Source organism: Mauremys reevesii, linkage group 2 (genome assembly GCF_016161935.1).
Source record: "Mauremys reevesii isolate NIE-2019 linkage group 2, ASM1616193v1, whole genome shotgun sequence".
NCBI classification, from domain to species: Eukaryota; Metazoa; Chordata; order Testudines; family Geoemydidae; genus Mauremys; species Mauremys reevesii.
The window spans coordinates 125,904,274-125,928,243 of record NC_052624.1 but is presented as its reverse complement, the minus strand read 5'-3'; the positions used below and the strand labels follow the sequence as shown (position 1 = coordinate 125,928,243).

The following is a 23,970-nucleotide window of genomic DNA, read 5'->3' as shown; positions in this document are numbered from 1 at the left end:
GATAACTGTGAATTTCATCAAGTTCAGTAGATAACCCAAGGTATCTGAGAGTGGAGACTGTTCAGGCACAAGGCGATGACACTGACGACATCAGTGGTTGAACCTTTTCCATTTCTGAAGGTAAGCAATTAGAGCTGACTCTCTTCTACTGTTTAGTAATAACTGTTGTAAGCCTGCCAAGAAGGCAGAATCTAATTCCATGAACCATCAAGGACCCATGAGTAGAGGCGGAAGACCCCTATGTTGGGGTGAGGCATACAACCTGCATCCTGGGATGGTTGGAAGCTTGAATGCTGATTGGACACTCAGGTGAAACAGGTAAGGATACCAAGCTTGCTCCAGCCAGGTTGATATTATAAGGACAACCCTGGCCTTGGTCTGTCTGATCTTGTTCATCACTCTTACAGTTAGTGGTGTTGGAAGGAATACATAGTACAGGCCCTTCATCCAAGGAAAGAAGAAAAGCATCTCCCAAAGACTGATGATTTATGCTTTCTGTTGAACAGAATAAGGGATACTTCTTGTTGCTGAATGTGGCAAATAAGTCCACCTCCGGAGGAAGGCCTCACCTTTGGAAAATCCCATGAAAAATTTGACAGTCCAAATCCCATTTGTTGTCCTGGGAGAGGCACCCGCTGGGCATATCAGATGAGACATTCTGGACTCCAGGAAGGTAAACAGCTGAGATCTGAATCTGATGGGCTATACACCAGTTCCACAACTTCATAGCTTTACCACACAGGAAGGGGTATCTTGCTTCTCCCTGTCTGAGGATATAAAACATGCAAGTCACATTGTCCGTCATGATCTTGATTGATTTGACTTCCCTGAGTTGTAATAGGTTGACATGGAAACAGACTTCCTGAGGTGACCATCTGCCCTGAGTTGTGAGGGGCCTGAGGTGTTCTCCCCACCCTAACAGTGATACCTCCATTCTTACAGATACTTTTGGAGCTAGGTGGATGAAATCGACATATGTACACAGAGTTGATTTTTACACCAATCTAAGGAGCTCTTCATCAGAAAGGGAACTGTGACCTGTTTGTCTAAACTGTCTCTGGTTGAGAAATAGATCCTTCTGAACCAGTGGATATATAGTGTGGCATGCTTGATCATGAAGATGTAAGCTGCCATATGAACCAGGAGCTGCAATCACTTCAGTAAGGAAGTATGAGGGGTTCCCTTTAATTGTCCCCCACCAGGTTCGCTGAAGTTATGAATCTGTCTGTGGAAAGGAATAAAGGTCCTGGCTGCCAGTGAATCCATTTGTGCCCTATTAATGGTATTCTCTGTACATGAGCTAATGTGGACATTTTTTTTTTTAAACATTTATCTGGAGACCCAATTCCTGGAAGAGAAAAAGGGCTATATTGGTGGAATTAAGTACTGCTTTGTAAGATCGGCCCTTGAGATACAGGAAGACTAAAACTGCTTCTCACAGAAGGTAAGCAAATACTACAGCTAGAACCTTTGAGAACACCCTTGGGGCCAAAGGAAAGTACTCAGTATAGAAAATGATCCTGGCCCATGGTGAAATGTATGTATTTCCAGTGAGCAGGATGTATTACTATATGGAAATAGGAATCCTGCAGGTCAAGGACTGAAAGCCAATCTCCTGCCTCTAGAGAAGGGATTATAGCTGCCAGAATCACCATCCTGAACATTTGAGACTTTACAAATTTGTTCAGTTGTCTTAGATCTAAGATCCATCTCCACTCTCCGTCCTTCTTTGGCACGAGAAAATACTTTAAATACAACACTTTCCCACTGTGAGGGGATGGGACCAGATCTATCACTCCTAAACAAAGCAGAGAGCATGTTGATTTAGTATAGTCTTGTGAGAGGGGTCCCTGCAGACCAACAGGGAAACGGGAGGAAGGGAAGAAAAGTGAATGGTGTAGCCCAATGCTACACCCTCCATGACCCACTTCTCTCTTGTAACATGCTGCCAGGCCTGCTGGAAATAGCAAAGGCGGTTGAAAGGCTGCAGCTTGCAAACTAGAGTTGAGGCCTCGACCAACCCATCAAAATTTTTGTTTGTGATTAGGTACTCGCTGAAGGAAGATGAGAAGCTCTTTTTTTCCTGGAATTTTTGTTTATTTCTAGCATTTTCAGTAGTTCTGTGAAATCCAGAGAACTGAGTCAGATATGATTTCTGGGCAGCTTGAAATCTGCTAAATCTCCTCTTGTTCATAGAAGTATATGCCCAGAGACCTCAGCGTTGCCCTATAGTCCTTTGGCATGTGCAGGGACTTAACTGCAGCCCACAAGAAGAGCTTTTGACCATGAAACATGAGGTCCTAAATAGTATTCCAAATGTCTCTCAGGAACCCTGACAGCTAGAGCCACAATGCCCTGTGCATGACAACTGCTGTGGAGCTGGATCTAGCGGCAGCGTCTGCAGCATATAAGAATGCTTGGAGTGAGGTTCTGGCTAATAAACTGACCCTCCTTAAATGATGGCCTGGAAGTGCATTCTGTGCTCCTGTGGAAGATATTCAATAAAAGTTGTAAACTTGTTGTAATTCATGAAGTCCTACTCTGCCATGATCGCCTGATAGGTTGCTATCTGAAATTGGACAGTTACAGAAGAGTGCACCTTGTGGCAAAAAGGGCATAACCTCTTCTGGCCCTTATCATAAGGGATATACCTAAAATAATGCTGTTTACCCCACTTGTTTACAACATCCACCACCAGGGATTTAAGCTAGGGGTGCAAAAACAAAAATTCTGAGTCCCAGGGGTGAACATAATATTTCTCATCCACCCATTTATAAGTTGGTGGTGGGAGTTTGCTACACAAACTTTGGTGGATCCAGGAGCACTTCATTAATGGGTAGTGCAAAGCGGGTAGGTGTTACCAGCTGCGGAATGTCCAAGAGCCTGTGTTGTGAGTCTTTAACCTCCTCAAGAGATATTTGGAGAGTGTCAGGTCCTGGAATTGCCAAAAATCATTGGCCATTAATTATGGTGGATGCACGATTTCCTAGTCCAGAGATAAGAACAAAGGGAGTTTGATGAGTGGTCTCTTTGTCTGTCCTAGCCTCCTATTTTTCAGAGGTCTCATGGTGGGGGGTTGGTGGAGGAGTCAGTGAAACCCTAGTCTTCTAGTGCAATGGAGCCAGAGATCTGGCAAATTGCTGCTGATATCTCATGTAAGGATCCCAGTGTGGCTATTTGGGAGGGAGGCACATAAAGGGGAGAGGGCGATACCCAGGACTGATTCTACCATCCCTAATGTGTATGAGGATCCTTGTACAAGTATGGGTTCCTGTAATTATGTGTGAGGAACCCCACACTGATAATGAGATGACGTATTGGAGGACACTGAGGAGAATGCAGAAGACATTTGATGGAGGAGGAGGAGGGGAAGAGAACACAGCAGAGAATCCTGTGCTACAGGGACACAATGGTAATCTGGAAACAGGGGTCTTGGCACCAAGAATCATTCAGTACCCATAAGCAGTGGGGATAATGACTCATCTATAGAGTCCTACCAAATTTATGTCAATAAAAAACACGTCTCAAAGACAGTGAAATCTGGTCTCCCCAGTTAAATCTGGTCTTTTGTATGATTTTACCCTATATCAGGGATTGGCAACCTTTGGCACGCGGCTCGCCAGGGTAAGCCCACTGGCGGGCCGGGCCGGTTTGTTTACAACTGCCGCGTCTGCAGGTTCAGCCGATCACAGCTCCCACTGGGATGTGCTGGACGCCATTTCCAGCCGCCCCCATTGGCCTGGAGTGGTGAATCGCAGCCAGTGGGAGCCACGATCAGCCGAAACTGCAGACGTGGCAGGTAAACAAACTGGCCCAGCCCACCAGGGTGCTTATCCTGGCGAGCTGCGTGCCAAAGGTTGCTGATCCCTGCCCTATACAATACAGATTTCACGTGAGAGACCAGCATTTCTCAAACTGGGGGCCCTGACACAAAAGGGAGCTGCAGGGGGGGGGTTGCAATATTGCCACCCTTACTTCTGCGCTGCCTTAAGAGCTGGGTGGGTGGAGAGCAGTGGCTAATGGTTGGGCGCCCAGCTCTGAAGGAGATGCCCTACCAGCAACAGGACAGAAGTAAGGGTAGCAATCCCATACCATGCCATCCTTACTTCTGTACTGCTGCTGGCGGTGGCATGGCTTTCAGAGCTGGGATCCTGGCCAGCAGCCGCTGCTCTCCAGCTGCCCAGCTCTGACGGCAGCGCCACCGCCAGCAGCAGTACAGAAGTAAGGGTAGCAGTACCACAAACCCCCACCCATCAATAATCTTGCGACCACCCCGTCCCCAACTCTTTTTTGGGTCAGAACCCCTACAATTACAACACTGTGAAATTTCAGGATTTAAATAGCTGAAATCATGACATTTACGATTTTTTAAATCTTATGACTGTGAAACTGACCAAAATGGACTGTGAATTTGATAGGTCCCTACTCATCTAACACTGAAGTGTCTCTGGAGTTGCGGAATTCCTGCAGTACTGAACAGGTTGATACTAACTCAGCAGTTGAAGTGAATGGTACCAATGATCTGGAGCGTGTATGTGCCAGGTACGAAGGTATTTGGCACTTCGATTTTGCTGGTACTGACAGAGACAAGTGCAAGCAAAGGCACTGCTAAGTCTGATTTAGATGTTGCCTTTCTAGAGGAGAGGAGTGTATGTCCTAGGCTTTCCTGTCCTTCACAGACATTACTGGGGGTCTGCTGGAGCTGTGCTTCTCTGAAATACTCCGGAATCTTTGCTGGTACTGGAAGAAAAGTCCTTCACCTCCACGGTACCAAGTTGCCAGATCGAGGCCTCCAACATCATAAACTTGGAGGGAGATCAGGATCTTTTTGGAGGTCGTTCCTTGTGGTAGGAGATAGAACTCCTCTTCTCTGGAGCCTTCTGAAGTCCTCCCCATCTTAGGGGAGATCTTTGCTAAGGTTGAAAGGCACTAACTCAGCCAACTGCCAGATGTACTGGCGGGTCTCCTAACCTAGCTGGTCAAAGTGAGCACTACATCATCAGAAGCTTCAATTTGGTTTCCTGATTCATCCATGCCCTAGATTTGACAGCCAGGCAAAAAAGTTACACTTTTAGGAGATATGGGCCCTTCCAAGCAATGGATACACAGAGTGTCCATTGCTGACCAGATTAGCCTCCTGAAAAGAGAGGCAGCATTTGAAAATTGGCAAGCCAGGCATGCCCAGCCAGGCCAACTAAGCTCCCTAGGAAAAAGAGGAGAAAAAAGGAAGAAGGAAAAATCCAAAACCTCTCTCTACGATCTAATTCTATACAAACACTGAACTAGAAACACTGAACTAATTACAGAACAACTGCAAAACATGCTAAGGCATGCACAAGGCTGATATGATAGAGCTCTACCTCAGGCCACGTGGTAAAGAAGGAACAGAGCTATTCGCCCACACAGCCCTCTCTACATTCGATATGAAACACAAAGGTTATATAGAGCACATGCATGAGCTGAACTGACACTGCTAATGGAAAGTCTCTGATCAAGGACTAGAGAGGTGAATGCACACCTGAAGTGGAGCGCCTACAGGGACACCACTCGAAGAATGTGATCTAATTACTGCCATGCGAGACCAAAAAGCATAAGTCATTTAATTGAGAATAACTCTTGGGCATTCCAGAATCAAGGCAAAGTCTAGGGACTGCCAGAAGAATCTTTCAAGAAACTGACAAAAATAGGCTCAAGAAAAGATGGTAGTTTGGCAGTTGTTCAATTTGGAATGTGTTTGAAAAAACTGGATCACTGCATTTACTTTGGGAAACGTGCAACTATGCACAACTCTCACATTTAAGCTATGAGAGCAATGATCAATTTCAGAGAGCTATCTACAGCTGTCTAATCTACAGAGTACCTCCTACACACAGGTGTACTTCATTAAGTCAGTCACCCGCCATTTGAAGGAAATTGTTTCAATGTAGTTACTACTGACTCGTTATGCTTTTCCAATCTCCAAGCTATCACAGTAATGTCAGCTCTGTCACCATGTCATGGCCACTGAAGGGCCATAAACATCACAACTGTGGCATAACTGGGTGCACAAGTAGACTTGAAAGCATAACACAAAGGCCATCTTCCCACCCGAGTCATACCAGACCAAGATATATTACACACCAGGGCCACGAAATACAAACCTGAATGGTCAGGAATTAATGTCCTCAACCCTGATAAAGTTATCCTCTGACCGTAAAAATCCCACACGCAGCAGATCTCTCATCCCTTCTACAGAGTCAAGAAACACTATATCTAATGTTGCCTGTAACTGAAACCAGGTTTCAGAATCTAACAAAAACCAAGGGGGAAAAAAAACCCCACAAACACCCTTCTTACTTGAAAAGGTAACTACACAGACAAATATACTACCCCTGCAGTTCATCACTCTGCAGCAATTTCAGATTCGTCTCTCAACCACTCAACCAGCTTTCAACACAACACATAACTGTAAAATGTCAACCAGCCCATAACTGCAAGCATTAGAAGGGCAGTCTTCATTTCAGCTTATTAGCTCCTACTCCTTACTAGAGGGCACTGGGACAGGGGAGAAACAGTATGTTGTCACATATTGTGATTGTCTTCCTGTGAATACAACACCTACAACATTTTTGGCATAGATTTAATACAAACAAGACACAGATAAGGGTTCTACCCAGAATGTGTTTTACAAATAACCCCCTAAAGAAAGAACAGCTGACAAGCATACAACTTTGTAGTCATCTTCCAAAACTTAGTACAGAAAACATGAAGTTTAGATAGACTTGTAGTGACCCAAAATTCTCAGGAACACCACACAAGTCCTGGATAGAACAAGCCACCAAGACTCATAGTTCTTAAGATAAGCCAAATACTAGTTTACAAAAGGTGGTATGGAGGAAGAACTGCATTTTTTTAAAACAGGAAGTTAATAAACCTTGAAAATTTGAGAGCTCACAGGTAATCCCAGATCTTGCATAAAGCAATAAAAAGTTTGACATTTTCCATTTTAGTGTTATTCTTATGAGAGTCAAAGAGCATGTTGTAAGATGGGCCACATGTACTGGGATGCATCTTAAAATGATTAATTTCTTTTCGTTTTGCTGTTAGAAATGCACTTTTTTGTTAAAAGCTTCAGCAAGCCCAAAGAGTCTTTTTATGAAATGCTCCTACAGGTGTTCAAAGTTCTTTAAAATCAGACTAGTACAGCACAGTGCAAATGGCCTATACTTGTGGTTTGAATACTACCTCATTAAAAAAAGTTACTCCAATTAGTTGGCTCATACCTGATTACTGGCGGCCATTATCAAGGTTCTCGTAGGTGCAGACTGAGGTTTACCACTTGGCATAGGCAATGCTGGTGGTAAACTGGCCATAAGATGAGTCGGTGCTTGCAGACTGAACTGGTAAACATTAGGAGTTGTGCAAGGTGGCGTATCAGAATCCTTTTGGCAAAGAAAAAGGGGAAAAGAAAAGCAACTTTACAGAAAGTACAGTATACACAGACTATGCATCTGTAAATGCAATGATTCAGTAACTGATCGTGTAAATACTGTAAAATCTGGGTTAAAGCCATTTCAGTGTGAAATTAAATACACGCTGGCGCTACATTTACTTTATGTAGCAGTTTTAAGAGTTAACTCTAAAAACCTGCATTGAGAAAAAACAGTTTAACTATCAACGGTGGTCTCAGATCAATTTCCACTCAGCTCAGACTACAGCCATATGTGAAATTAAATTCTCCACTCTCCCAAGCTAAAAGTCATGGGGACAAAAGTAGGAAAGAAGAAAACAAGGAGAGTAGCACTGGTAGATACACAGGGACTGGAATTTAAAGTTCTGATCCTATACCAACAATTGAGCAGTTTGCTGGTAATTCAAGTTATTTTTACTTATCTGTACAGAGAAGTTACTCACTGGTAATTGTTATAGTCTTCTCCCATCCTACCCAGCAACAGCAAAGTTAGGGCTCCACCTACCAAGAAACAAGGAGACAGACGATCTGCCAGTCATGACTAATATACAAGCACCAAATCATCCACTTCCTTTCTGGTTAAAGTTCTCTAATCTTATCTACTACTTTCCTTTGGAAGACAATGACACTGCACCAGGGGACGAGAGAAGGATTAAGGTTGACAGAAAGGAATACTATGACAATTACCTGTCAGTAATTTGCTTTCCATATGCCCTCTTCTCCCATCATGACCAATATCAATTATAGACAAGCGGTGAGCCAGAGGCGGTCGTCTTACTATTATGGTGCTTGTAGCACTTAACTGCCAACAAAATAAGCAGACAAGGACAGTTCCAGCTATTAATATCAGATGAAGGCGCAAGAAGACAGCCAGGTAGCTGTCTCAAATATTAATGATTGATTCTTCTACTCTGAGTCCAAGAAACTGTCATGCACCTTACAGACATAAGACTCATTTGGACATAAGACTTTTATATTTGTCATGACATCAGTGGATTAAAAAGAATGAACACGTAGCTTTTCTAAAATTGTTAATGCAAGATGGTTTAATTCAGGGCTTACATGACATACAGGTAAAAAAATCTCCATTTCAAAAGAGAAACACAGGTGCAACAGATACACCGATCTGAAATTTATCACCAGACTAAGTGAACAGGGCAGTTGACTCCCTCTTAACATGGGTCACTATCCAGCTGTAAGCTCACAAGGATGTGGTAAGAACTGAAAGGTTCCCAGGACTGAAGAATCAGTCTTATAACCAGATGCTCCAGGAGTATAATGTTAACAAATTTTCTTGGAGTGAGGAGACGATTAGTCAGACACTCTTGGTTGACAGACATGCTTACTAAAGTGAAGACTGTTGTGTGATGATTTGCTAGGAGGCAAAAATTCCATAGCAGTCTGTTTAAAAAGAATTCCCAACTGGAAAGTTATGCAAGCGGGTCAGAGATGTATCTTCTACAAATGATGAGAATTCCATAATCCAGATACTAAAGAATCCTCTCCTTTGATTTCTGCAGTAGAAGGGCCTGGATGACAATGCTATCCATATAAGAATTAAACATTATGTTTCATTCTGCGTCAGAAGGGGATCAGCAAAGTTTACAGAACTGAGTCAAGTGTATCCCAGGGCAAAACAAGGTAGTGCCAATGAGCTGGGTGGATTGGGATATAAAAATAGGCCTTCAAAACCCAATACTGGGAGGTGTAGAAATAAAGATGAGAAGCCTATCAACATCCAGAACAAGAATACAGTCATCTCTTTATGAGAATGTATTGAACAAAGCACTTATCTAATGGGCTGCCACAGAAAAAGAAGAGGAAAAGAGAGAAACTCCACAAGCACCTCTGAGCAGTGGGAAGAAGTTACTGTTGCAGACTTCGGAAGGCATAGAAAACAGTTATATCTTTTGGTCTGATTGCATCTTGAGGCAAAGTGGCAGAAGGAATTCACTCACTGAAGGAAGATCTTTGTATTCCACAGGGAGATAGTTTAGTGATAAGTCAATGCACAGGAGGCTACCTACCAGGTCACAGACATGGTAATGGATACCTGCCATGCAACAAATACAAAGTTTGAAATTCCCAGGCAGTTTTAAACATGCAACCTATGTGCTGTAGCACTGTAACCCTAACAGATAAGACAGCTAGACTATATGGATGGGTAGTTGAAATTTCACACTCCCTGCCCCAAAAATGCTTAGCTTTGGTGTTGGGTTAGAGGCTGTGTGTGTTGCGGTGTTGGGGAATTTCAATGGACAATAAGTCCAAGCAAGGACCAGAAGCTACCATAAATCACACTAATTTAGGTAGGGAGGCAGAAGAAGCAGGTGGTAGGATGGATACTGTTGGACCTGCAGTCCTTAAAACATAAGCAGAGTTTGAACTCTGTGCTATTGCAGGTTCTAGTCGCAATCAGTGCCAGATACCTAAAACAAAACTCCAGGGCAGTCAACTCACCAAGTAGGAGTAGTGGTGGACAGAGATAGCAGCCTGTTTCAGGACTAGAACACTCCTTTGAAATCCTTTTGAAGTCAGACAACCTCTGAGGGATAAGAGACTAGGGAAAGTGAGAGAGGAGGGCCAGTAGCAATGCAGGAATGGCTACTAAAAGGACATGTAGTTCTAGAAAAGCTGGACGAGCATAAGTCCATGGGGCCGGATGTGCTGAATCCGAGGGTGCTAAAGGAGTTAGCAGATGTGATTGCAGAGCCATTGGCCATTATCTTTGAAAACTCATGGCGAGCGGGGAAGGTCCCGGATGACTGGAAAAAGGCTAAAGTAGTGCCCATCTTTAAAAAAGGGAAGAAGAAGGATCCAGGGAACTACAGGCCAGTCAGCTTCACTTCAGTCCCTGGAAAAATCATGGAGCAGGTCCTCAAGGAATCAATTCTGATGCACTTCGAGGAAAGTGATCAGAAACAGTCAGCATGGATTCACCAAGGGCAAGTCTGCCTGACTAACTTAACTGCCTTCTATGATGAGATAACTGGCTCCATGGATGAGGGGAAAGCAGTGGATGTGTTATTCCTTGACTTTAGCAAAGCTTTTGATACTGTCTCCCACAGTATTCTTGCCGGCAAGTTAAAGAAGTATGGGCTGGATGAATGGACTATATAAAGGTGGATAGAAAGCTGACTAGATCGTCGGGCTCAATGGGTAATGATCAATGGCTCCATGTCTAGTTGGCAGCCGGTTTCAAGCGGAGTGCCCCAAGGGTCGGTGCTGGGGCCGGTTTTATTCAATGTCTTCATTAATTATCTGCTGGACAGTGTGGACTGCACCCTCAGCAAGTTTGCAGATGACACTAAACTGGGAGGAGTGGTAGATACACTGGAGGGTACAGAGGGACCTAGACAAATTAGAGGATTGGGCCAAAAGAAACCTGATGGGGTTCAACAAGGACAAGTGCAGAGTCCTGCACTTAGGACGGAAGAATCCCATGCACTGCTACAGACTAGGGACCGAATGGCTAGGCAGCAGTTCTTCAGAAAAGGACCTATGGGTTACGGTGGACGAGAAGCTGGATATGAGTCAGTGTGCCCTTGTTGCCAAGAAGGCAAACTGCATTGTGGGCTGTATAAGTAGGGGCATTGCCAGCAGATCGAGGGACATGTTAATTCCCCTCTATTAGGCACTAGTGAGGCCTCATCTGGAGTACTGTGTCCAATTTTGGGCCCCACACTACAAGGAGGATGTAGAAAAGTTGAAATGAGTCCAGCGGAGGGCAACAAAAATGATTAGGGAGCTGGAGCACATGACTTATGAGGAGAGGCTGAAGGAACTGGGATTGTTTAGTCTGCAGAAGAAAAGAATGAGGGGGGATTTGATAGCTGCTTTCAACTACCTGAAAGGGGGTTCCAAAGAGGATGGATCTAGACTGTTCTCAGTAGTACCAGGTGACAGAACAAGGAGTAATGGTCTCAAGTTGCAGTAGGGGAGGTTTAGGTTGGATATTAGGATAACCTTTTTCACTAGGAGGGTGGTGAAGCACTGGAATGGGTTACCTAGGGAGGTGGTGGAATCTCCTTCCTTAGAGGTTTTTAAGGTCATCATCCCTGGCTGGGATGATTTAGTTGGGGATTGGTCCTGCTTTGAGCAGGGGGTTGTACTAGATGACCTCCTGAGATCCCTTCCAACCCTGAGATTCCATGGCCAAAAGGGGAGTTTCCCAAATTTTGGCAGCTGCTTGGCTTAGAGGAATCCAAAAAGATTGCCCCACTCTCCTGATAGAGGCAAAAGAGACTGTAGACAACATACAGAAGAGAGGGATTATATGGAAACACAAAGATTCCAAAAACAGAGCCATCACAGTGGCTAATGGTAGCCAATACTCAAACCTATAGGCTTCAGAGGGGTCTAACCAGATGAAGAGCTCTCAGGCTATCATAGCTTATGTTACATAGGCAGAGAAACCAGACAATGCAGGAAAATGGGGCCCAAGGCTCTGGAACCATACTTCATGAATGAGAGAGGACTGATTCTGAGCAGTCAGTTTAGAGCCCTGGGGGGTGGGAAATAAGTAACCTGAGTATTTCCCCTTTGGTATTTTCGGAAAGGCATAGCCCGAGTATTTCAAATTGGAGGAGAGATCAGTTCAGAGGCCATTCAGAATTATCCATGGGATTCTGGGGCTTGCTCATATCACTTTCACCCTCTGTGCAGAAAATAGTTATTCCAAAGCTGCATTGAAATTGTTTTAAAAGACGCTGGCAACTTAACTAGATACATGGGCTGAGACCTGTAAATTTCCTTACGCACTTAAACTGGGTAAGGCAGACTGGAGGTGAGATTAGTCCCAGGAATGAAAGTTTGTCATCTCATTTTCTTTGATCCTGACTTCTCCCCCAAACCAATATATTTGGGATGCAATAAAAGAAAGATTAGTATGCAGAGAGGAACCAGGAGGGAAAAAGTACCCAACCAACAAATTATCAGGCTTTAATCATGACCACTGCTTAAAGCATCTTATTGCTCAGGATGCTTCTGCAAGGAATTAAAGCAAAGCCTGTAGCCCTTTATTTGGGATTAGTGGATGACCAGATGATAGTTTAATAGAGTTCCTCTGTGGTGTCCAGGCCCTTTCTGCTCAGAAGGCTGCAGTTAAGTTTGTTGAACGAGGCCTTATGTCATTTGGAATGCACTGAAAAGGGTTGTAACACACCACTTGACTCAGCTAGCTATGGAACATTATATAGAATATGGATATTTTCAAGCCCAAATATGTTGAACGAAATAAAGATGTTTAATAAAATATAGTTCTCTCATAAGGTATATTTTCACTGCTTCTCATATCTAGCAAGTACTATAACATTGTGGATGTTAATTTGAACAACAACACGAATATTCCACATGAAGTATAGAAGCAAGAGAATCTACCTTTAACAAAGAATTCTGAAGTAAGAAGAACTATCCTGTGCTCATGAAAGATGTAGTAGGGCTCAAGTCTTCTATTATCTGAAAAGACTGTGTTCAACTTAAGATGCTAGAGTTCCTCTGAGATTCCCATCCGGCCTTATTCTGAGTTCTGGGTTCAATTCCCAGCTTCATCAGACTTCCTGTGTGACCTTGGGCAACTCAGTTTGCCTCAGCTTCTCATCTGTAAAATGGGACTATACTAAAGCTCACATAGTGGTGAAGATAAACCCATTAGTGTCAGAAGCACTCAGATATTAGGATGAGGGGCAAGAACCTAGTCTGGAAGCAGAGATTTTGGGAATTCTTGCTCAAACAACTGTGACCAGGAACCACATCCTTATGGAAAGGAAGTACAAGGAGTTAGCTGATCAATTTGAAGGGAAGAGTTCTCAAACTTCTAGCACTATAGGCAGACCCCAACCAACACACTAGCCTACCAGCGGCTACCACCACATGGACCTACAAGACACCTTAACAGGCCTGCCCTTTTGACTCTGTTTAACAAAGGGACATAAAAAGTAGTTGTGACATGTTGCAATCCTAAGATTAGGGGATTCAGTAAGAATCTACACTAAGAATCTACAAGAGCTGCAGTACCTGGTTTCTGATCAATGAGCTTTCTATCTTTGAGCAGAAGATGAGAAAACCCAAGCAGCAGATACACATGTGAGCCAGAGCATCTGTTCCTTGGGGAAAAAAAATCTCACTTTTATGGATGCAAGAAAATCTGAGGTAGCCTAGTTCCCCAAGTATCTGCTAAAACAGTTCCTCTTTCAAGGGTTGCTTCAAGTTTTCAGCCAAATGCAAAAACGGTCTGGCCAAACAATGTCCACATTCTTATATGGATTGTGTTGACTATCATCAACCCATAAGAAAAATCTATTGCTTTAATATTTAGACTTCAACTTCTTGTGACCCCTTGATGACTTATGTAAGACATGATCATGTGTGATTGAATTTCCTCTCAGTTGATCCTGAGTGCCAACCTGACTACTCCTCTCCATCAACTGAGGGATTGAAGCTCTGAATGGTATATTCCCTTTCATTTTACAACTCCAGCTGGGAACAGTTCTGGACATAAGCAAAATCCCTGAAACTCTCACGCGCCATCTTGACTTGACACTAAGCTAGTGTAAATAGCCTATGAGCTGCAGGTAAAGATATATGGATAATGCTGTGGTGACACCTCAGACCAGTGCCTAGATCAAACCATTCCTGTGCCTGGAAGACTCTGGCTCTCAAACTTAACTGGAGAAAGACTAGGAGTTCTTCAGGTTTTAACACAACCTATGTTTCTGAAGCATGGAGAGGAGCCTTTTAAGTAACTTTTTTCTTGCACATCATATGCTGTGATGAATGCAGTCTAAAAACAGGAGCATGAGTCCTCAGTCAGTTTATTAAAGTAGCACATTTATGAACACTGGTAGTTCAGAAAGACTAAACAGTAATGTTTTATACTGAGGTTTTTTTTTGTTGGTAAAACAGAAGTTGCCAGGGACTGGGCCTGACCAGAATAGATGGATAAAGCTTCTGCCAGATGGTCTACTGAAATATTAGAGTAGTTTCAGCCTGAATTTCATCTTTCGCCAACCAGTTCAGTCACTTCTGACTAAGCACAGGGCTCTAAGCACCTATCATCTGGAGGGACGAGTTCTATTTTGCTCTTGGCTCAAGGAAGCGTGATCTCGGATTTTTCTTACTCTTGCAGTTGGAGGAAAGATCATGGAGCTCCAGAGTGTATTTATTCTTAAGAAGTGGGATCACTTGTCCTTGTGTCTGGACAAAGGCAAACCCTTTGTTGTAGTCATATTAACTACTTTGACTAAATGGAGGGTTGAACCCTTTCCATGACAGACTTCCCTCATGTTCTAGATCTTTCCTCTATGGAAAGAGTCCCTTATCTGTAACCAGGAACAAAAAGGAGCATCTTCCCTTAAGAGAGTAGGGAAGACAAGCTGTGTCAAACTTCTTCCAGACAGGATCCCACCTGAATTCTGAGGCACATGAGATTTTCCAGAACTGGTGCCTGGCTACTGAGGTAGCTAACAGTTCTTGCAGCCAGCCTCAGGAGTCCTGCTTTGACTGGCAGAAAAAGGGGTATTCAATTATATTAGTTTTTCAATTGTGTTAAGCTCTTGATGTTAAAGATGCCAGCTAACATGATTTTTTTTAAAAGCACACTTTTGTGCCTGGCAAGATTTGGCCAGGTAGTCCATAGATTTGTCCCCCACCAACACAGTAATTAGGAAAAAAGTTTGTCCTGGTTTTGGGAGTGTAGGCTTTTTAGTTTTTTGTACTGAGACCTTACAGCTGTGATCAAGTACATTGGACGACCAAAGCAGCTTTAAAGTCCCTTCTCGGGTGCTTTTTGTATATAGCCTTCTGGGAAGGAATGCCCTCAACAGGAATTACTATGTCTCTGAAAGGGATACTACTACTACAACCACCTTGGGTAGGACAAGAAAATAATTTCACCCTAGTACTGTGCAAGACTTATGGGCCTGAGTGAGCCATCTTTGGTGGGAGTGTCTCACTATCCTGAGTAACTTCTTCAAAAGATAAATGAAGGGAGGATGGCAACTTCCGCTTCAATTTTGGATGACATATTTGCCTTTTGTGTTAGTCTGTTCAGCCATTGCCATCATCTGGCAGGCTTCTCAATGGCAATCATCCACTTTCTCCCCATGGTTTGAAACAGAGAAAAATAGTGTTTCCTGCTTCCTTGTCTCAGTGTTATGATCCAAATTTGAATGGTTTCTTTTTTTCCAGAGTAGCCACTAGAACATTGGTGAAATATTTAGCTTTTGGAGATTTTTATTCCCTTGTCTTTCAAAAGGAGGGTGGTTATCAGCAGAAGACTAACTTACTATCTAAAATCTGCTTTTGGGTTTTAGCTAATAGCCTAGTGAAGGGGTCCAGCACCCCTCATCTAATATTTGGAGACGAAGTTAACAGGTGTTTTTCTTAAGCGCTTCAGAGATCTTCCTGTTCAGAATGAGAGAAAGAAAGGATGCTTGAGTACTTGAAACATGATTTGAATAACCACTTAAGCCTGGAATGAGTTGCTGGGCCTTATCTTTAAAAGGTAAACTAGACAAGTAGTTTTGAACCCAAACCTGAGAAGACCTCAAATTATCAAGGATAATTCTTTTTGTTGAGTCTGAAAAGATGAGGATAAATCATCATCTTGTGAAGTCTCAGATGTTGCAGAAGAATACAAAAAGCCCACGCAAGCTATGCAGACCAAACCTGTTCCCCTCAATATTGTGGTTTTTTTGTGGTCAAAAAGTTACAGCAACACTCCCTGCTTTCACAGTTCCTGAAAGGGACTCCTTGCAGGTGAACTGTTCTTTGGCTTGTTTCATTTCCCAAAAGGACTAAAATCTGGAAATTTTGGTCACTTGAAAGGAATTGGAGATTTCATGTGTTGCTGCTCCAAAAAAATCAGCTTTAAGAGCTAACATTGCAATGTATAAAACAGGAGTGCTTAACTGCCAAGCTGCTTGTGCTTCCAGAGGAAAATAATCTGGTCTGAGGGTGAAGGGACTAGACAGGACTGCCTGTTTTCAGTAAAAGGGTACAGCTCATGTGTGCACTTCAGGGAGAAGTCAGGATCCAGAAAAGAAGATATATTGGTGAGAATGAAATTTTCCTATGGATTCCCTGTAGGCCCTTTTTAATGGTTAAATAGGTAGGAAGTCTCTGCACCAAAGGATTTTTCCTTGTTGCCCTTCTCCATGCTTTCCCCACTGTCCACATTACCCTGTGAACTGGACTTTTTCCCTCCCTCCCTTTCTCCTTATTTACAGGAGTGATAAGTTGTCAGAGAGGCCAAATGGGAGCTAATTGAGGCATAGGGCTGCATGCCATACTTCTAACCCAGAAAGAAAAAAAATGGAAAGAAAGCAAGCACACTGGTGTTTATATGTTAATACTTCGTTATTACATAGCTTTTTTCGTACCAAGATCTCAGAGTGCTTGATAGAGGAAGGTAAGTATTACAAAGCAGCAATGTGCAGTTTTGGGCAATTTACTTCACAACAGTTCATTGACAAGCAGGAATAGAACCTTGGTGGCTTCACTCCTAGTTCAGTGCACTAGTCACTTCATTGGATTCCTCCTTCAGATATGCTTTGAGGGATCATTTCTATGAGATATATAAATGAAGACCATCATGTCTCTTTCCTACTTGGTATGAGGAGCCATAACACTGTATAATCACCACTTGAGCAACGTGGGAAGGAGAGATACCCAAGAAAGCTTTTCTATCCACAGCAGGTTATGAGGTACAGATTTTATGAACATGTGCTATTATTATTATATAGTTTTCATTATAAATGATTTTTTTAAAAACCCACAGATTTAACAAAGCCTTCATATTTAGGACTGCAACTGGCCATTTTCTCTGCCTGGAGGTGAATTTTTTAAATTATGGGAAGGATCATTGTAAGAAAAAAGCACTTTGAAAAGTAGCAGGGCTAAAACAAGAGTAGGGGACTGAAATTGGTCAGTCATTGAGGATTAGTGTCTTTACTTTGTTTGGCAGGGAAAATGTTAACAAGATTAAACTGAAAGTTTACTGAATATGCCAAGTTGACCACTACTAAGATTTTAAAAACATGCATGATACCCTTTAATTTCCCCGCACACTCTTCTGCCAGTTCTGAAAGTGGGCTGTTAAGCTCATTTGCTCTTTTGTTGACATTCAACATATATAAACAACCTTAATATTTGGAAAAGGAAAGATTTGCAGGCATGGAAAACAGTGCCCCTCAATTTTAGGATTTCTTCAATTTGTTGCATTACACAATATTCTGTAAATATTATGCTTTAATTCAAGTAAGTTATGTTTTACTGTAAAGACCTAGCCCAGAAAAAGCCAACAGAAAATGCATAAAGATGCCATACTCCAATATCACAGCTGTACAATTGAATTCAATTTGTAAGTTTACAACCGGTGTTCCATGTATCACATTTTTCTTTTTCTGTTCAATGTTAACTTCTCGTAGACTCTAAGATCAGAAGGGACCATTATGTTCATCTAGTATAACTCTTCTGCAAATTGCAAGCCACAGAACCTTACCCACTCCTGAAATAGACCCCTAATCTATGGTTGAGTTAATGAAGTTCTCAAATCATGGTTTAAAGAGTTCAAGTTACAGAGAATTAACCTCTATTTTCTACCTCCTGAATGCAAGCTTACATTGTTTTAATGTAAAGTATTTAAGTGTATACTTAGTGCAAATGCTTGCCCACCCTGAACTGGACTGGACAGTGTCTCTCTCACGTGTCCTTGATACAGGGTGGAAATGAAACTAGTTTTTGCATTCAGATTACCTCAAAGACAAAGTCTTCTTATAAACTAGTGAAAAGTGATGAAGAGTCCTGTGGCACCTTATAGACTAACAGAGAAGTGAGTATTCACCCACGAAAGCTTATGCTCCAATATGTCTGTTAGTCTATAAGGTGCCACAGGAGACTGTCGTTTTTTACAGATCCAGATTAACTCAGCTACCCCTCTGATATAAGCTAGTGAGCTCTTCACTGAGATGGTGTTGCAACAGCCCACGATAATTCTGCTTGTTGATTAACATCCCCAGAGGACAAGTGTGGTTCTCCCAACCCCTCTCCAAACCATGACTACTATTGAGTACCCACGGTGGTTATTAGCTCAACTCCTATGGCCAGCCACATTCTTGATCTGTAGTGATTGGGATGGGATTGAGGTGAGGCACTTGGATTTCTTCCATGGTCTGAAGTGGTCACTACCTTTTGTTTTGAAGCTAAGTCACATCTGTGTCAAGGCACTAAACCTATTGGACAGTCTGCCCTCAGAGCACTTGAAAAATGCTATGGTTTAAATCACCAACAGGGACAGAGTGTTCTTTTGACAATCAATGATTTAGGTGGTCGTATAAAAAAAACCTTTTGTTCTCCATCCCTAGGAGCGCTCTTCTCAGGCTCAGTCCCCACAGGTCATCTTGGTTGACAAGTTAATCTGCAACCAAGGAAGCTGAAGGGAAGGTGGATGGAGCCAGGGTGGCAGAAAAGACGGTTACTCACCGTAGTAACTTGTTCTTCGAGATGTGTTGCTCCTATCCATTCCAGTTAGGTGTGCGCGCCGCGCGTGCACGGCTCTTCGGAACATTTTTACCCTAGCAACTCCGGCAGGCCGGCTGGGCGCCCCCTGTAGTGGCGCCGCCATGGCGCTGGATATATACCCCAGCCGGCCCGTCCGCTCCTCAGTTCCTTCTTGCCGGCTACTCCGACAGTGGGGAAGGAGGGCGGGTCTGGAATGGATAGGAGCAACACATCTCGAAGAACAACAGTTACTACGGTGAGTAACCGTCTTTTCTTCGAGTGATTGCTCCTATGCATTCCAGTTAGGTGATTCCCAAGCCTTACCTAGGCGGTGGGGTGGGAGTGAGACGTGGCAGAGTGTAAGACTGCTGAGCCGAAGGCTGCATCATCTCGAGATTGTTGCACCAACGTGTAGTGGGAAGCGAAGGTGTGGACAGAAGACCAGGTGGCCGCTCTACAGATGTCCTGGATGGGGACATGGGCCAGGAAGGCAGCAGACGAGGCCTGCGCTCTTGTCGAGTGAGCAGTGAGGCGGCATGCAGGCACGCGAGCAAGCTCGTAGCATGTCCGGATACATGTTGTCACCCAGGAGGAAATCCTTTGAGAGGAGACCGGCTCGCCTTTCATGCGATCGGCAACCGCTACGAACAGCTGGGTCGAACGCCGGAAGGGCTTCGTCCGCTCGATATAAAAAGCGAGAGCCCTGTGGACATCCAGGGTATGAAGCTGTTGCTCCCGAGGGGAGGCGTGCGGCTTCGGGAGGAAGACCGGAAGGAAGATCTCCTGGTTGAGGTGGAAGGCCGACACCACTTTAGGGAGGAAGGCCGGGTGTGGTCGAAGCTGCACCTTGTCTGCGTGGAAGACAGTATACGGCGGACCAACCGTGAGGGCACGGAGCTCGGACACCCGTCTTGCCGACGTAATTGCGACTAGGAAGGCTGTCTTCCAGGAGAGGTAGAGCAGACAGCATGTGGCCAGAGGCTCGAAGGGCGGTCCCATAAGCTTGGCCAGCACGAGATTTAAATCCCAGGTCGGGGTAGAACGCCGCACCGGCGGGTACAAGCGGTCCAGGCCTTTAAGGAAGCAGGAAACCATCTGGTTGGAGAAGATGGTCCGACCTCCCATGGGTGGACGAAAGGCGGACACTGCTGCCAGGTGCACCTTCAAGGAGGAGACCGCAAGACCTTGCTCCTTAAGGTACCAGAGGTAGTCCAGGATGGTAGGGACAGGGACTACGAAGGGATTGAGGCCTCGTTGATCACACCAGAGCGCGAAACGCTTCCATTTCGCAAGGTAGGTGGAGCGAGTGGAAGGCTTTCTGCTCTCTAGCAGGACTTGCTGCACTGCCGCCGAACAGTCCCTCTCTGCATGGGTCAGCCACGCAGGTACCAAGCTGTAAGATGGAGGGACTGTAGGTCCAGGTGGCGGAGTCTGCCGAAGTCCTGCATGATGAGGTCCGGCCATAATGGAAGGGGAATGGGATCCCAAACGGAGAGCTCGAGCAGCAGGGTGTACCAATGCTGCCTCGGCCAAGCCGGAGCGACGAGTATGATGTGGGCCCTGTCCCTCCGAAGCTTCAGTAGCACACGGTGTATGAGAAGGAACGGAGGGAAGGCGTAGAGGAGGTGATCCGTCCATGAGTAAAGGAATGCATCCGACAGGGAGCCCGGAGAGCGACCCTGGTAGGAGCAGAACTGGTGGCACTTCCTGTTCCCCTTGGAGGCGAATAGGTCTACCTGGGGAAATCCCCACCTTTGGAAAATCGTGTGTGCCACATCTGGACGAAGGAACCACTTGTGGGCGAGGAACGACTTGCTGAGATGGTCGGCCAGCGTGTTCTGCACTCCTGGAAGAAATGACGCTTCCAGGTGAATCGAGTGGGTCATGCAGAAGTCCCACAGGAGCATCGCTTCCGCACAGAGGAGGGAGGAACGGGCTCCGCCCTGCTTGTTCACGTAGAACATTGCCCTCGTGTTGTCCGTGAAGACTGCCACGCAGCAGCCTTGCAGATGGGCACGGAAGGTGTGACACGCCAAACGGATCGCTCGCAGCTCCCGGACGTTGATGTGAAGAGCGAGCTCTTGGGGTGACCAGAGACCCTGGGTGTGAAGGTCACCCAGGTGAGCCCCCCATCCCAACGCCGAGGCATCCGTGGTCAGGGTGACGGATGGGCAAGGAGAGCGGAACGGGACTCCTGCACACACGACCTCTGGGTTCAGCCACCAGCTGAGCGAAGCGAGTGTCGGTTTTGTGACGGTGACTACCATGTCTATCGAGTCGCGGTGCGGGCGGTATACCGAGGCCAGCCAACATTGAAAAGGGCGAAGGCGGAGCCTCGCGTACGTGGTGACGAACGTACAGGACGCCACGTGGCCCAGGAGGCGCAGGCAGGACCGAACCGTTGTCGTGGGAAAGGTGAGAAGGTCCTGGATGATGGAGACCATCGTCTGGTGCCGAGAGCGAGGGAGGCAGGCAGGCCCTGGCCAAACTGGAGTCGAGGACCGCTCGGATGAACTCCACACGCTGCGATGGAGCTGGAGTGGACTTCTCGGCATTGATGAGAAGGCCGAGGGACCGAAACAGGGATAGTATCTCTGACATCTGGTCCTTTACCAGCTGTCGGGATGTCCCGCGAACCAGCCAGTCGTCGAGATACGGGTATACGTGTATGCGACGACGGCGGAGGGCTGCGGCAACCACTGCCATGCACTTGGTAAAGACCCTCGGTGCAGTGGACAGGCCGAATGGCAGCACTGCAAACTGGTAGTGCGCGTTGTTGACTACGAACCGCAGGTAGTGTCGATGGGGAGGGTAAGTCGTGATATGGAAGTACACGTCCTTCATATCGAGGGCGGCAAACCAGTCTCCCGGATCCAGGGAGGGAATGATGGTCCCCAGGGTGACCATGCGAAACTTGAGCTTTAGCAGGTACGCGTTGAGCTCCCGGAGGTCCAATATGGGTCGGAGACCTCCTTTCGCCTTGGGGATGAGAAAATATCGGGAATAGAATCCCCTGCCCCGCATGTCGTGAGGCACCTCCTCTATGGCACCCAAGCTCAACAGAGTCTCGACCTCTTGTAGGAGGAATTGCTCGTGAGAGGGGTCCCTGAAGAGGGACAGGGAAGGCGGGTGGTAAGGAAGGGGCGAAACAAATTGAAGGCGGTAACCAGACTGGATTGTACGAAGCACCCAGCTGTCCGATGTTATTTGGGACCAAGCCGGAAGAAAGTGGGAAAGGCGGTTGTAAAATAAACGGGAAGGATCCGGTACAGAGACTGATGGGCCGTCCTCGGGCGTCCCATCAAAAGGCCTGTTTGGGCCCTTGAGGGGCCTTGGAAGGCGCCTGGGTCTGGTTGCGCCTGTTGCCCGACGGTCTACGGCGATTCAGGCCGGGTCGCCTGCTATTATAGGGTCGCGACCTGGGTTGATTAAAGGGCCGGTAGGATTGCTGTCGGAATGACCTTCGCTGGGTAGCCGGTGTGTGCATACCCGGAGTGCGAATGGCAATTCGACCGTCCTTTAGGGTCTGAATTCTGGAATCCGTCTTTTCCGAAAACAGACCCTGAGTGTCGAAGGGGAGGTCCTGTAAAGTATATTGCACCTCCGGTGGCAGGGTGGAGGACTGCAGCCAGGAGATGCGCCTCATGGTCACTCCTGAGGCCAAGGTTCTGGCCCCCGAGTCCGCCGAGTCCAGAGCTGCCTGGATGGAGGACCTGGAAGATTTCTTGCCCTCTTCCAGGAGGGCCGAGAATTCCTGGCATGAGGCTGACGGTATCAGCTCCGAGAATTTCGCCAGGGACACCATGATGTCAAAGGTGTATCGGGCGAGGAGGGCCATCTGGTTGGCAATCCGGAGCTGGAGACCCCTTGCTGAGTAGACCTTTCGGCCCAACAGATCCATGCGCCTAGCTTCCTTCGATTTCGGCGCTGGAGCTGGCTGGCCAAGTCTCTCCCTGTCGTTGACCGACTGGACCACGAGCGAGTCTGGTGCAGGATGGGTATACAAGTACTCGTACCCCGTGGGAGGAACAGAGTACTTCCTTTCTACCCCGCGGGCGGTGGGAGGGACGGACGCTGGTGACTGCCAGATGGTAGTGGTGTTCTTTTGAATGGTGCGTATGAATGGTAAGGCCACACGCACTGGGGCCTCAGTCCCAATTACATTAGTCACCGGGTCCTCATCCTCCACGACCTCCGCCACGGGGAGGTTGATAGCCTTTGCCACCCGGCGAAGGTGGTCTTGGTGGGCCTGCAAGTCAATAGGCGGAGGGTCCGCCGTAGATGCTCCCGCCACCGCCTCATCTGGCGAGGATCGACCTTGGACCACAACCTTCGAAGGTGGTTCCTCCATGGGGTGGGCAGCTGTCTCAGAGCGCGGATGGTCCGCAGGACCAGGAGGTGACTGGGCTTCACCTGGTGGTGATGGGGGCGGCCTGCTTACTGTGGCCTCCGGCACCCTGCGTTCGGAGGCTGGGGTCCGCGGGGGGCCAGGGAGCCCGTGAGCTTCGTACTGGGCCCAGGGGACCCAAAAGCCCCACTGCTGCGCACCGTGGACTTGTCCCTACGGGGCAGTTTGAAGATGGCTATAGCTGTCTGCCCGCGAAGCGACCGAAGAGTGACGAGACGGCCACGGAGGAGCGGAGGCACTCACGGACTGCGCCTTCGATGCTGGCAATCCGTCCCCGTATGGTGTCGAGGATCGGTGCCGGTCGTCGCGGTGCCGAGATGGAAAGCGGGACCATCGACTGCCGCGGTGCCAGGAGCTCGACCGGTGCCGGGAGCTCGACCGGGCTCTCAATCGCCGGTGCCAGGAGCGGCTTCGGGAGTCATGGTGCCAGGAACGGTGCCGGGAATCGGACCTCCTGCGGTGCCGACGGGCTGGTGACCGGGACCGGGAGCGTCTCCGGGAGTGCGACCGGTACCGCGATGTTGAGCGGTACCGGGACTGCGACCGGCGCCGAGAGGGCAAACGGTACCGCGATGGTGAGCGATGCCGAGATCTGGAGCGGCGTGACTGTGAC

General features: G+C 46.4%; 1 protein-coding gene across 5 annotated transcripts in view; it reads right to left on the bottom strand.

Annotated features, from left to right (window-relative positions):
• Nucleotides 1-23,970, bottom strand: part of TENT4A (terminal nucleotidyltransferase 4A) — a 96,282-nt gene that overhangs the window by 10,557 nt on the left and 61,755 nt on the right. For 2 of the 5 annotated variants that reach the window (XM_039524015.1, XM_039524014.1), the window contains exon 11: nt 7,263-7,421. The exons of 2 other annotated variants lie outside the window; for them this stretch is intronic. In XM_039524015.1, the coding sequence (XP_039379949.1) occupies nt 7,263-7,421 (159 nt within the window). Of the gene's footprint in view, nt 1-7,262; nt 7,422-7,893; nt 7,952-8,137; nt 8,253-23,970 lie in introns of all 5 variants that reach the window. One more of the 5 variants, XM_039524017.1, reaches the window with a different exon arrangement.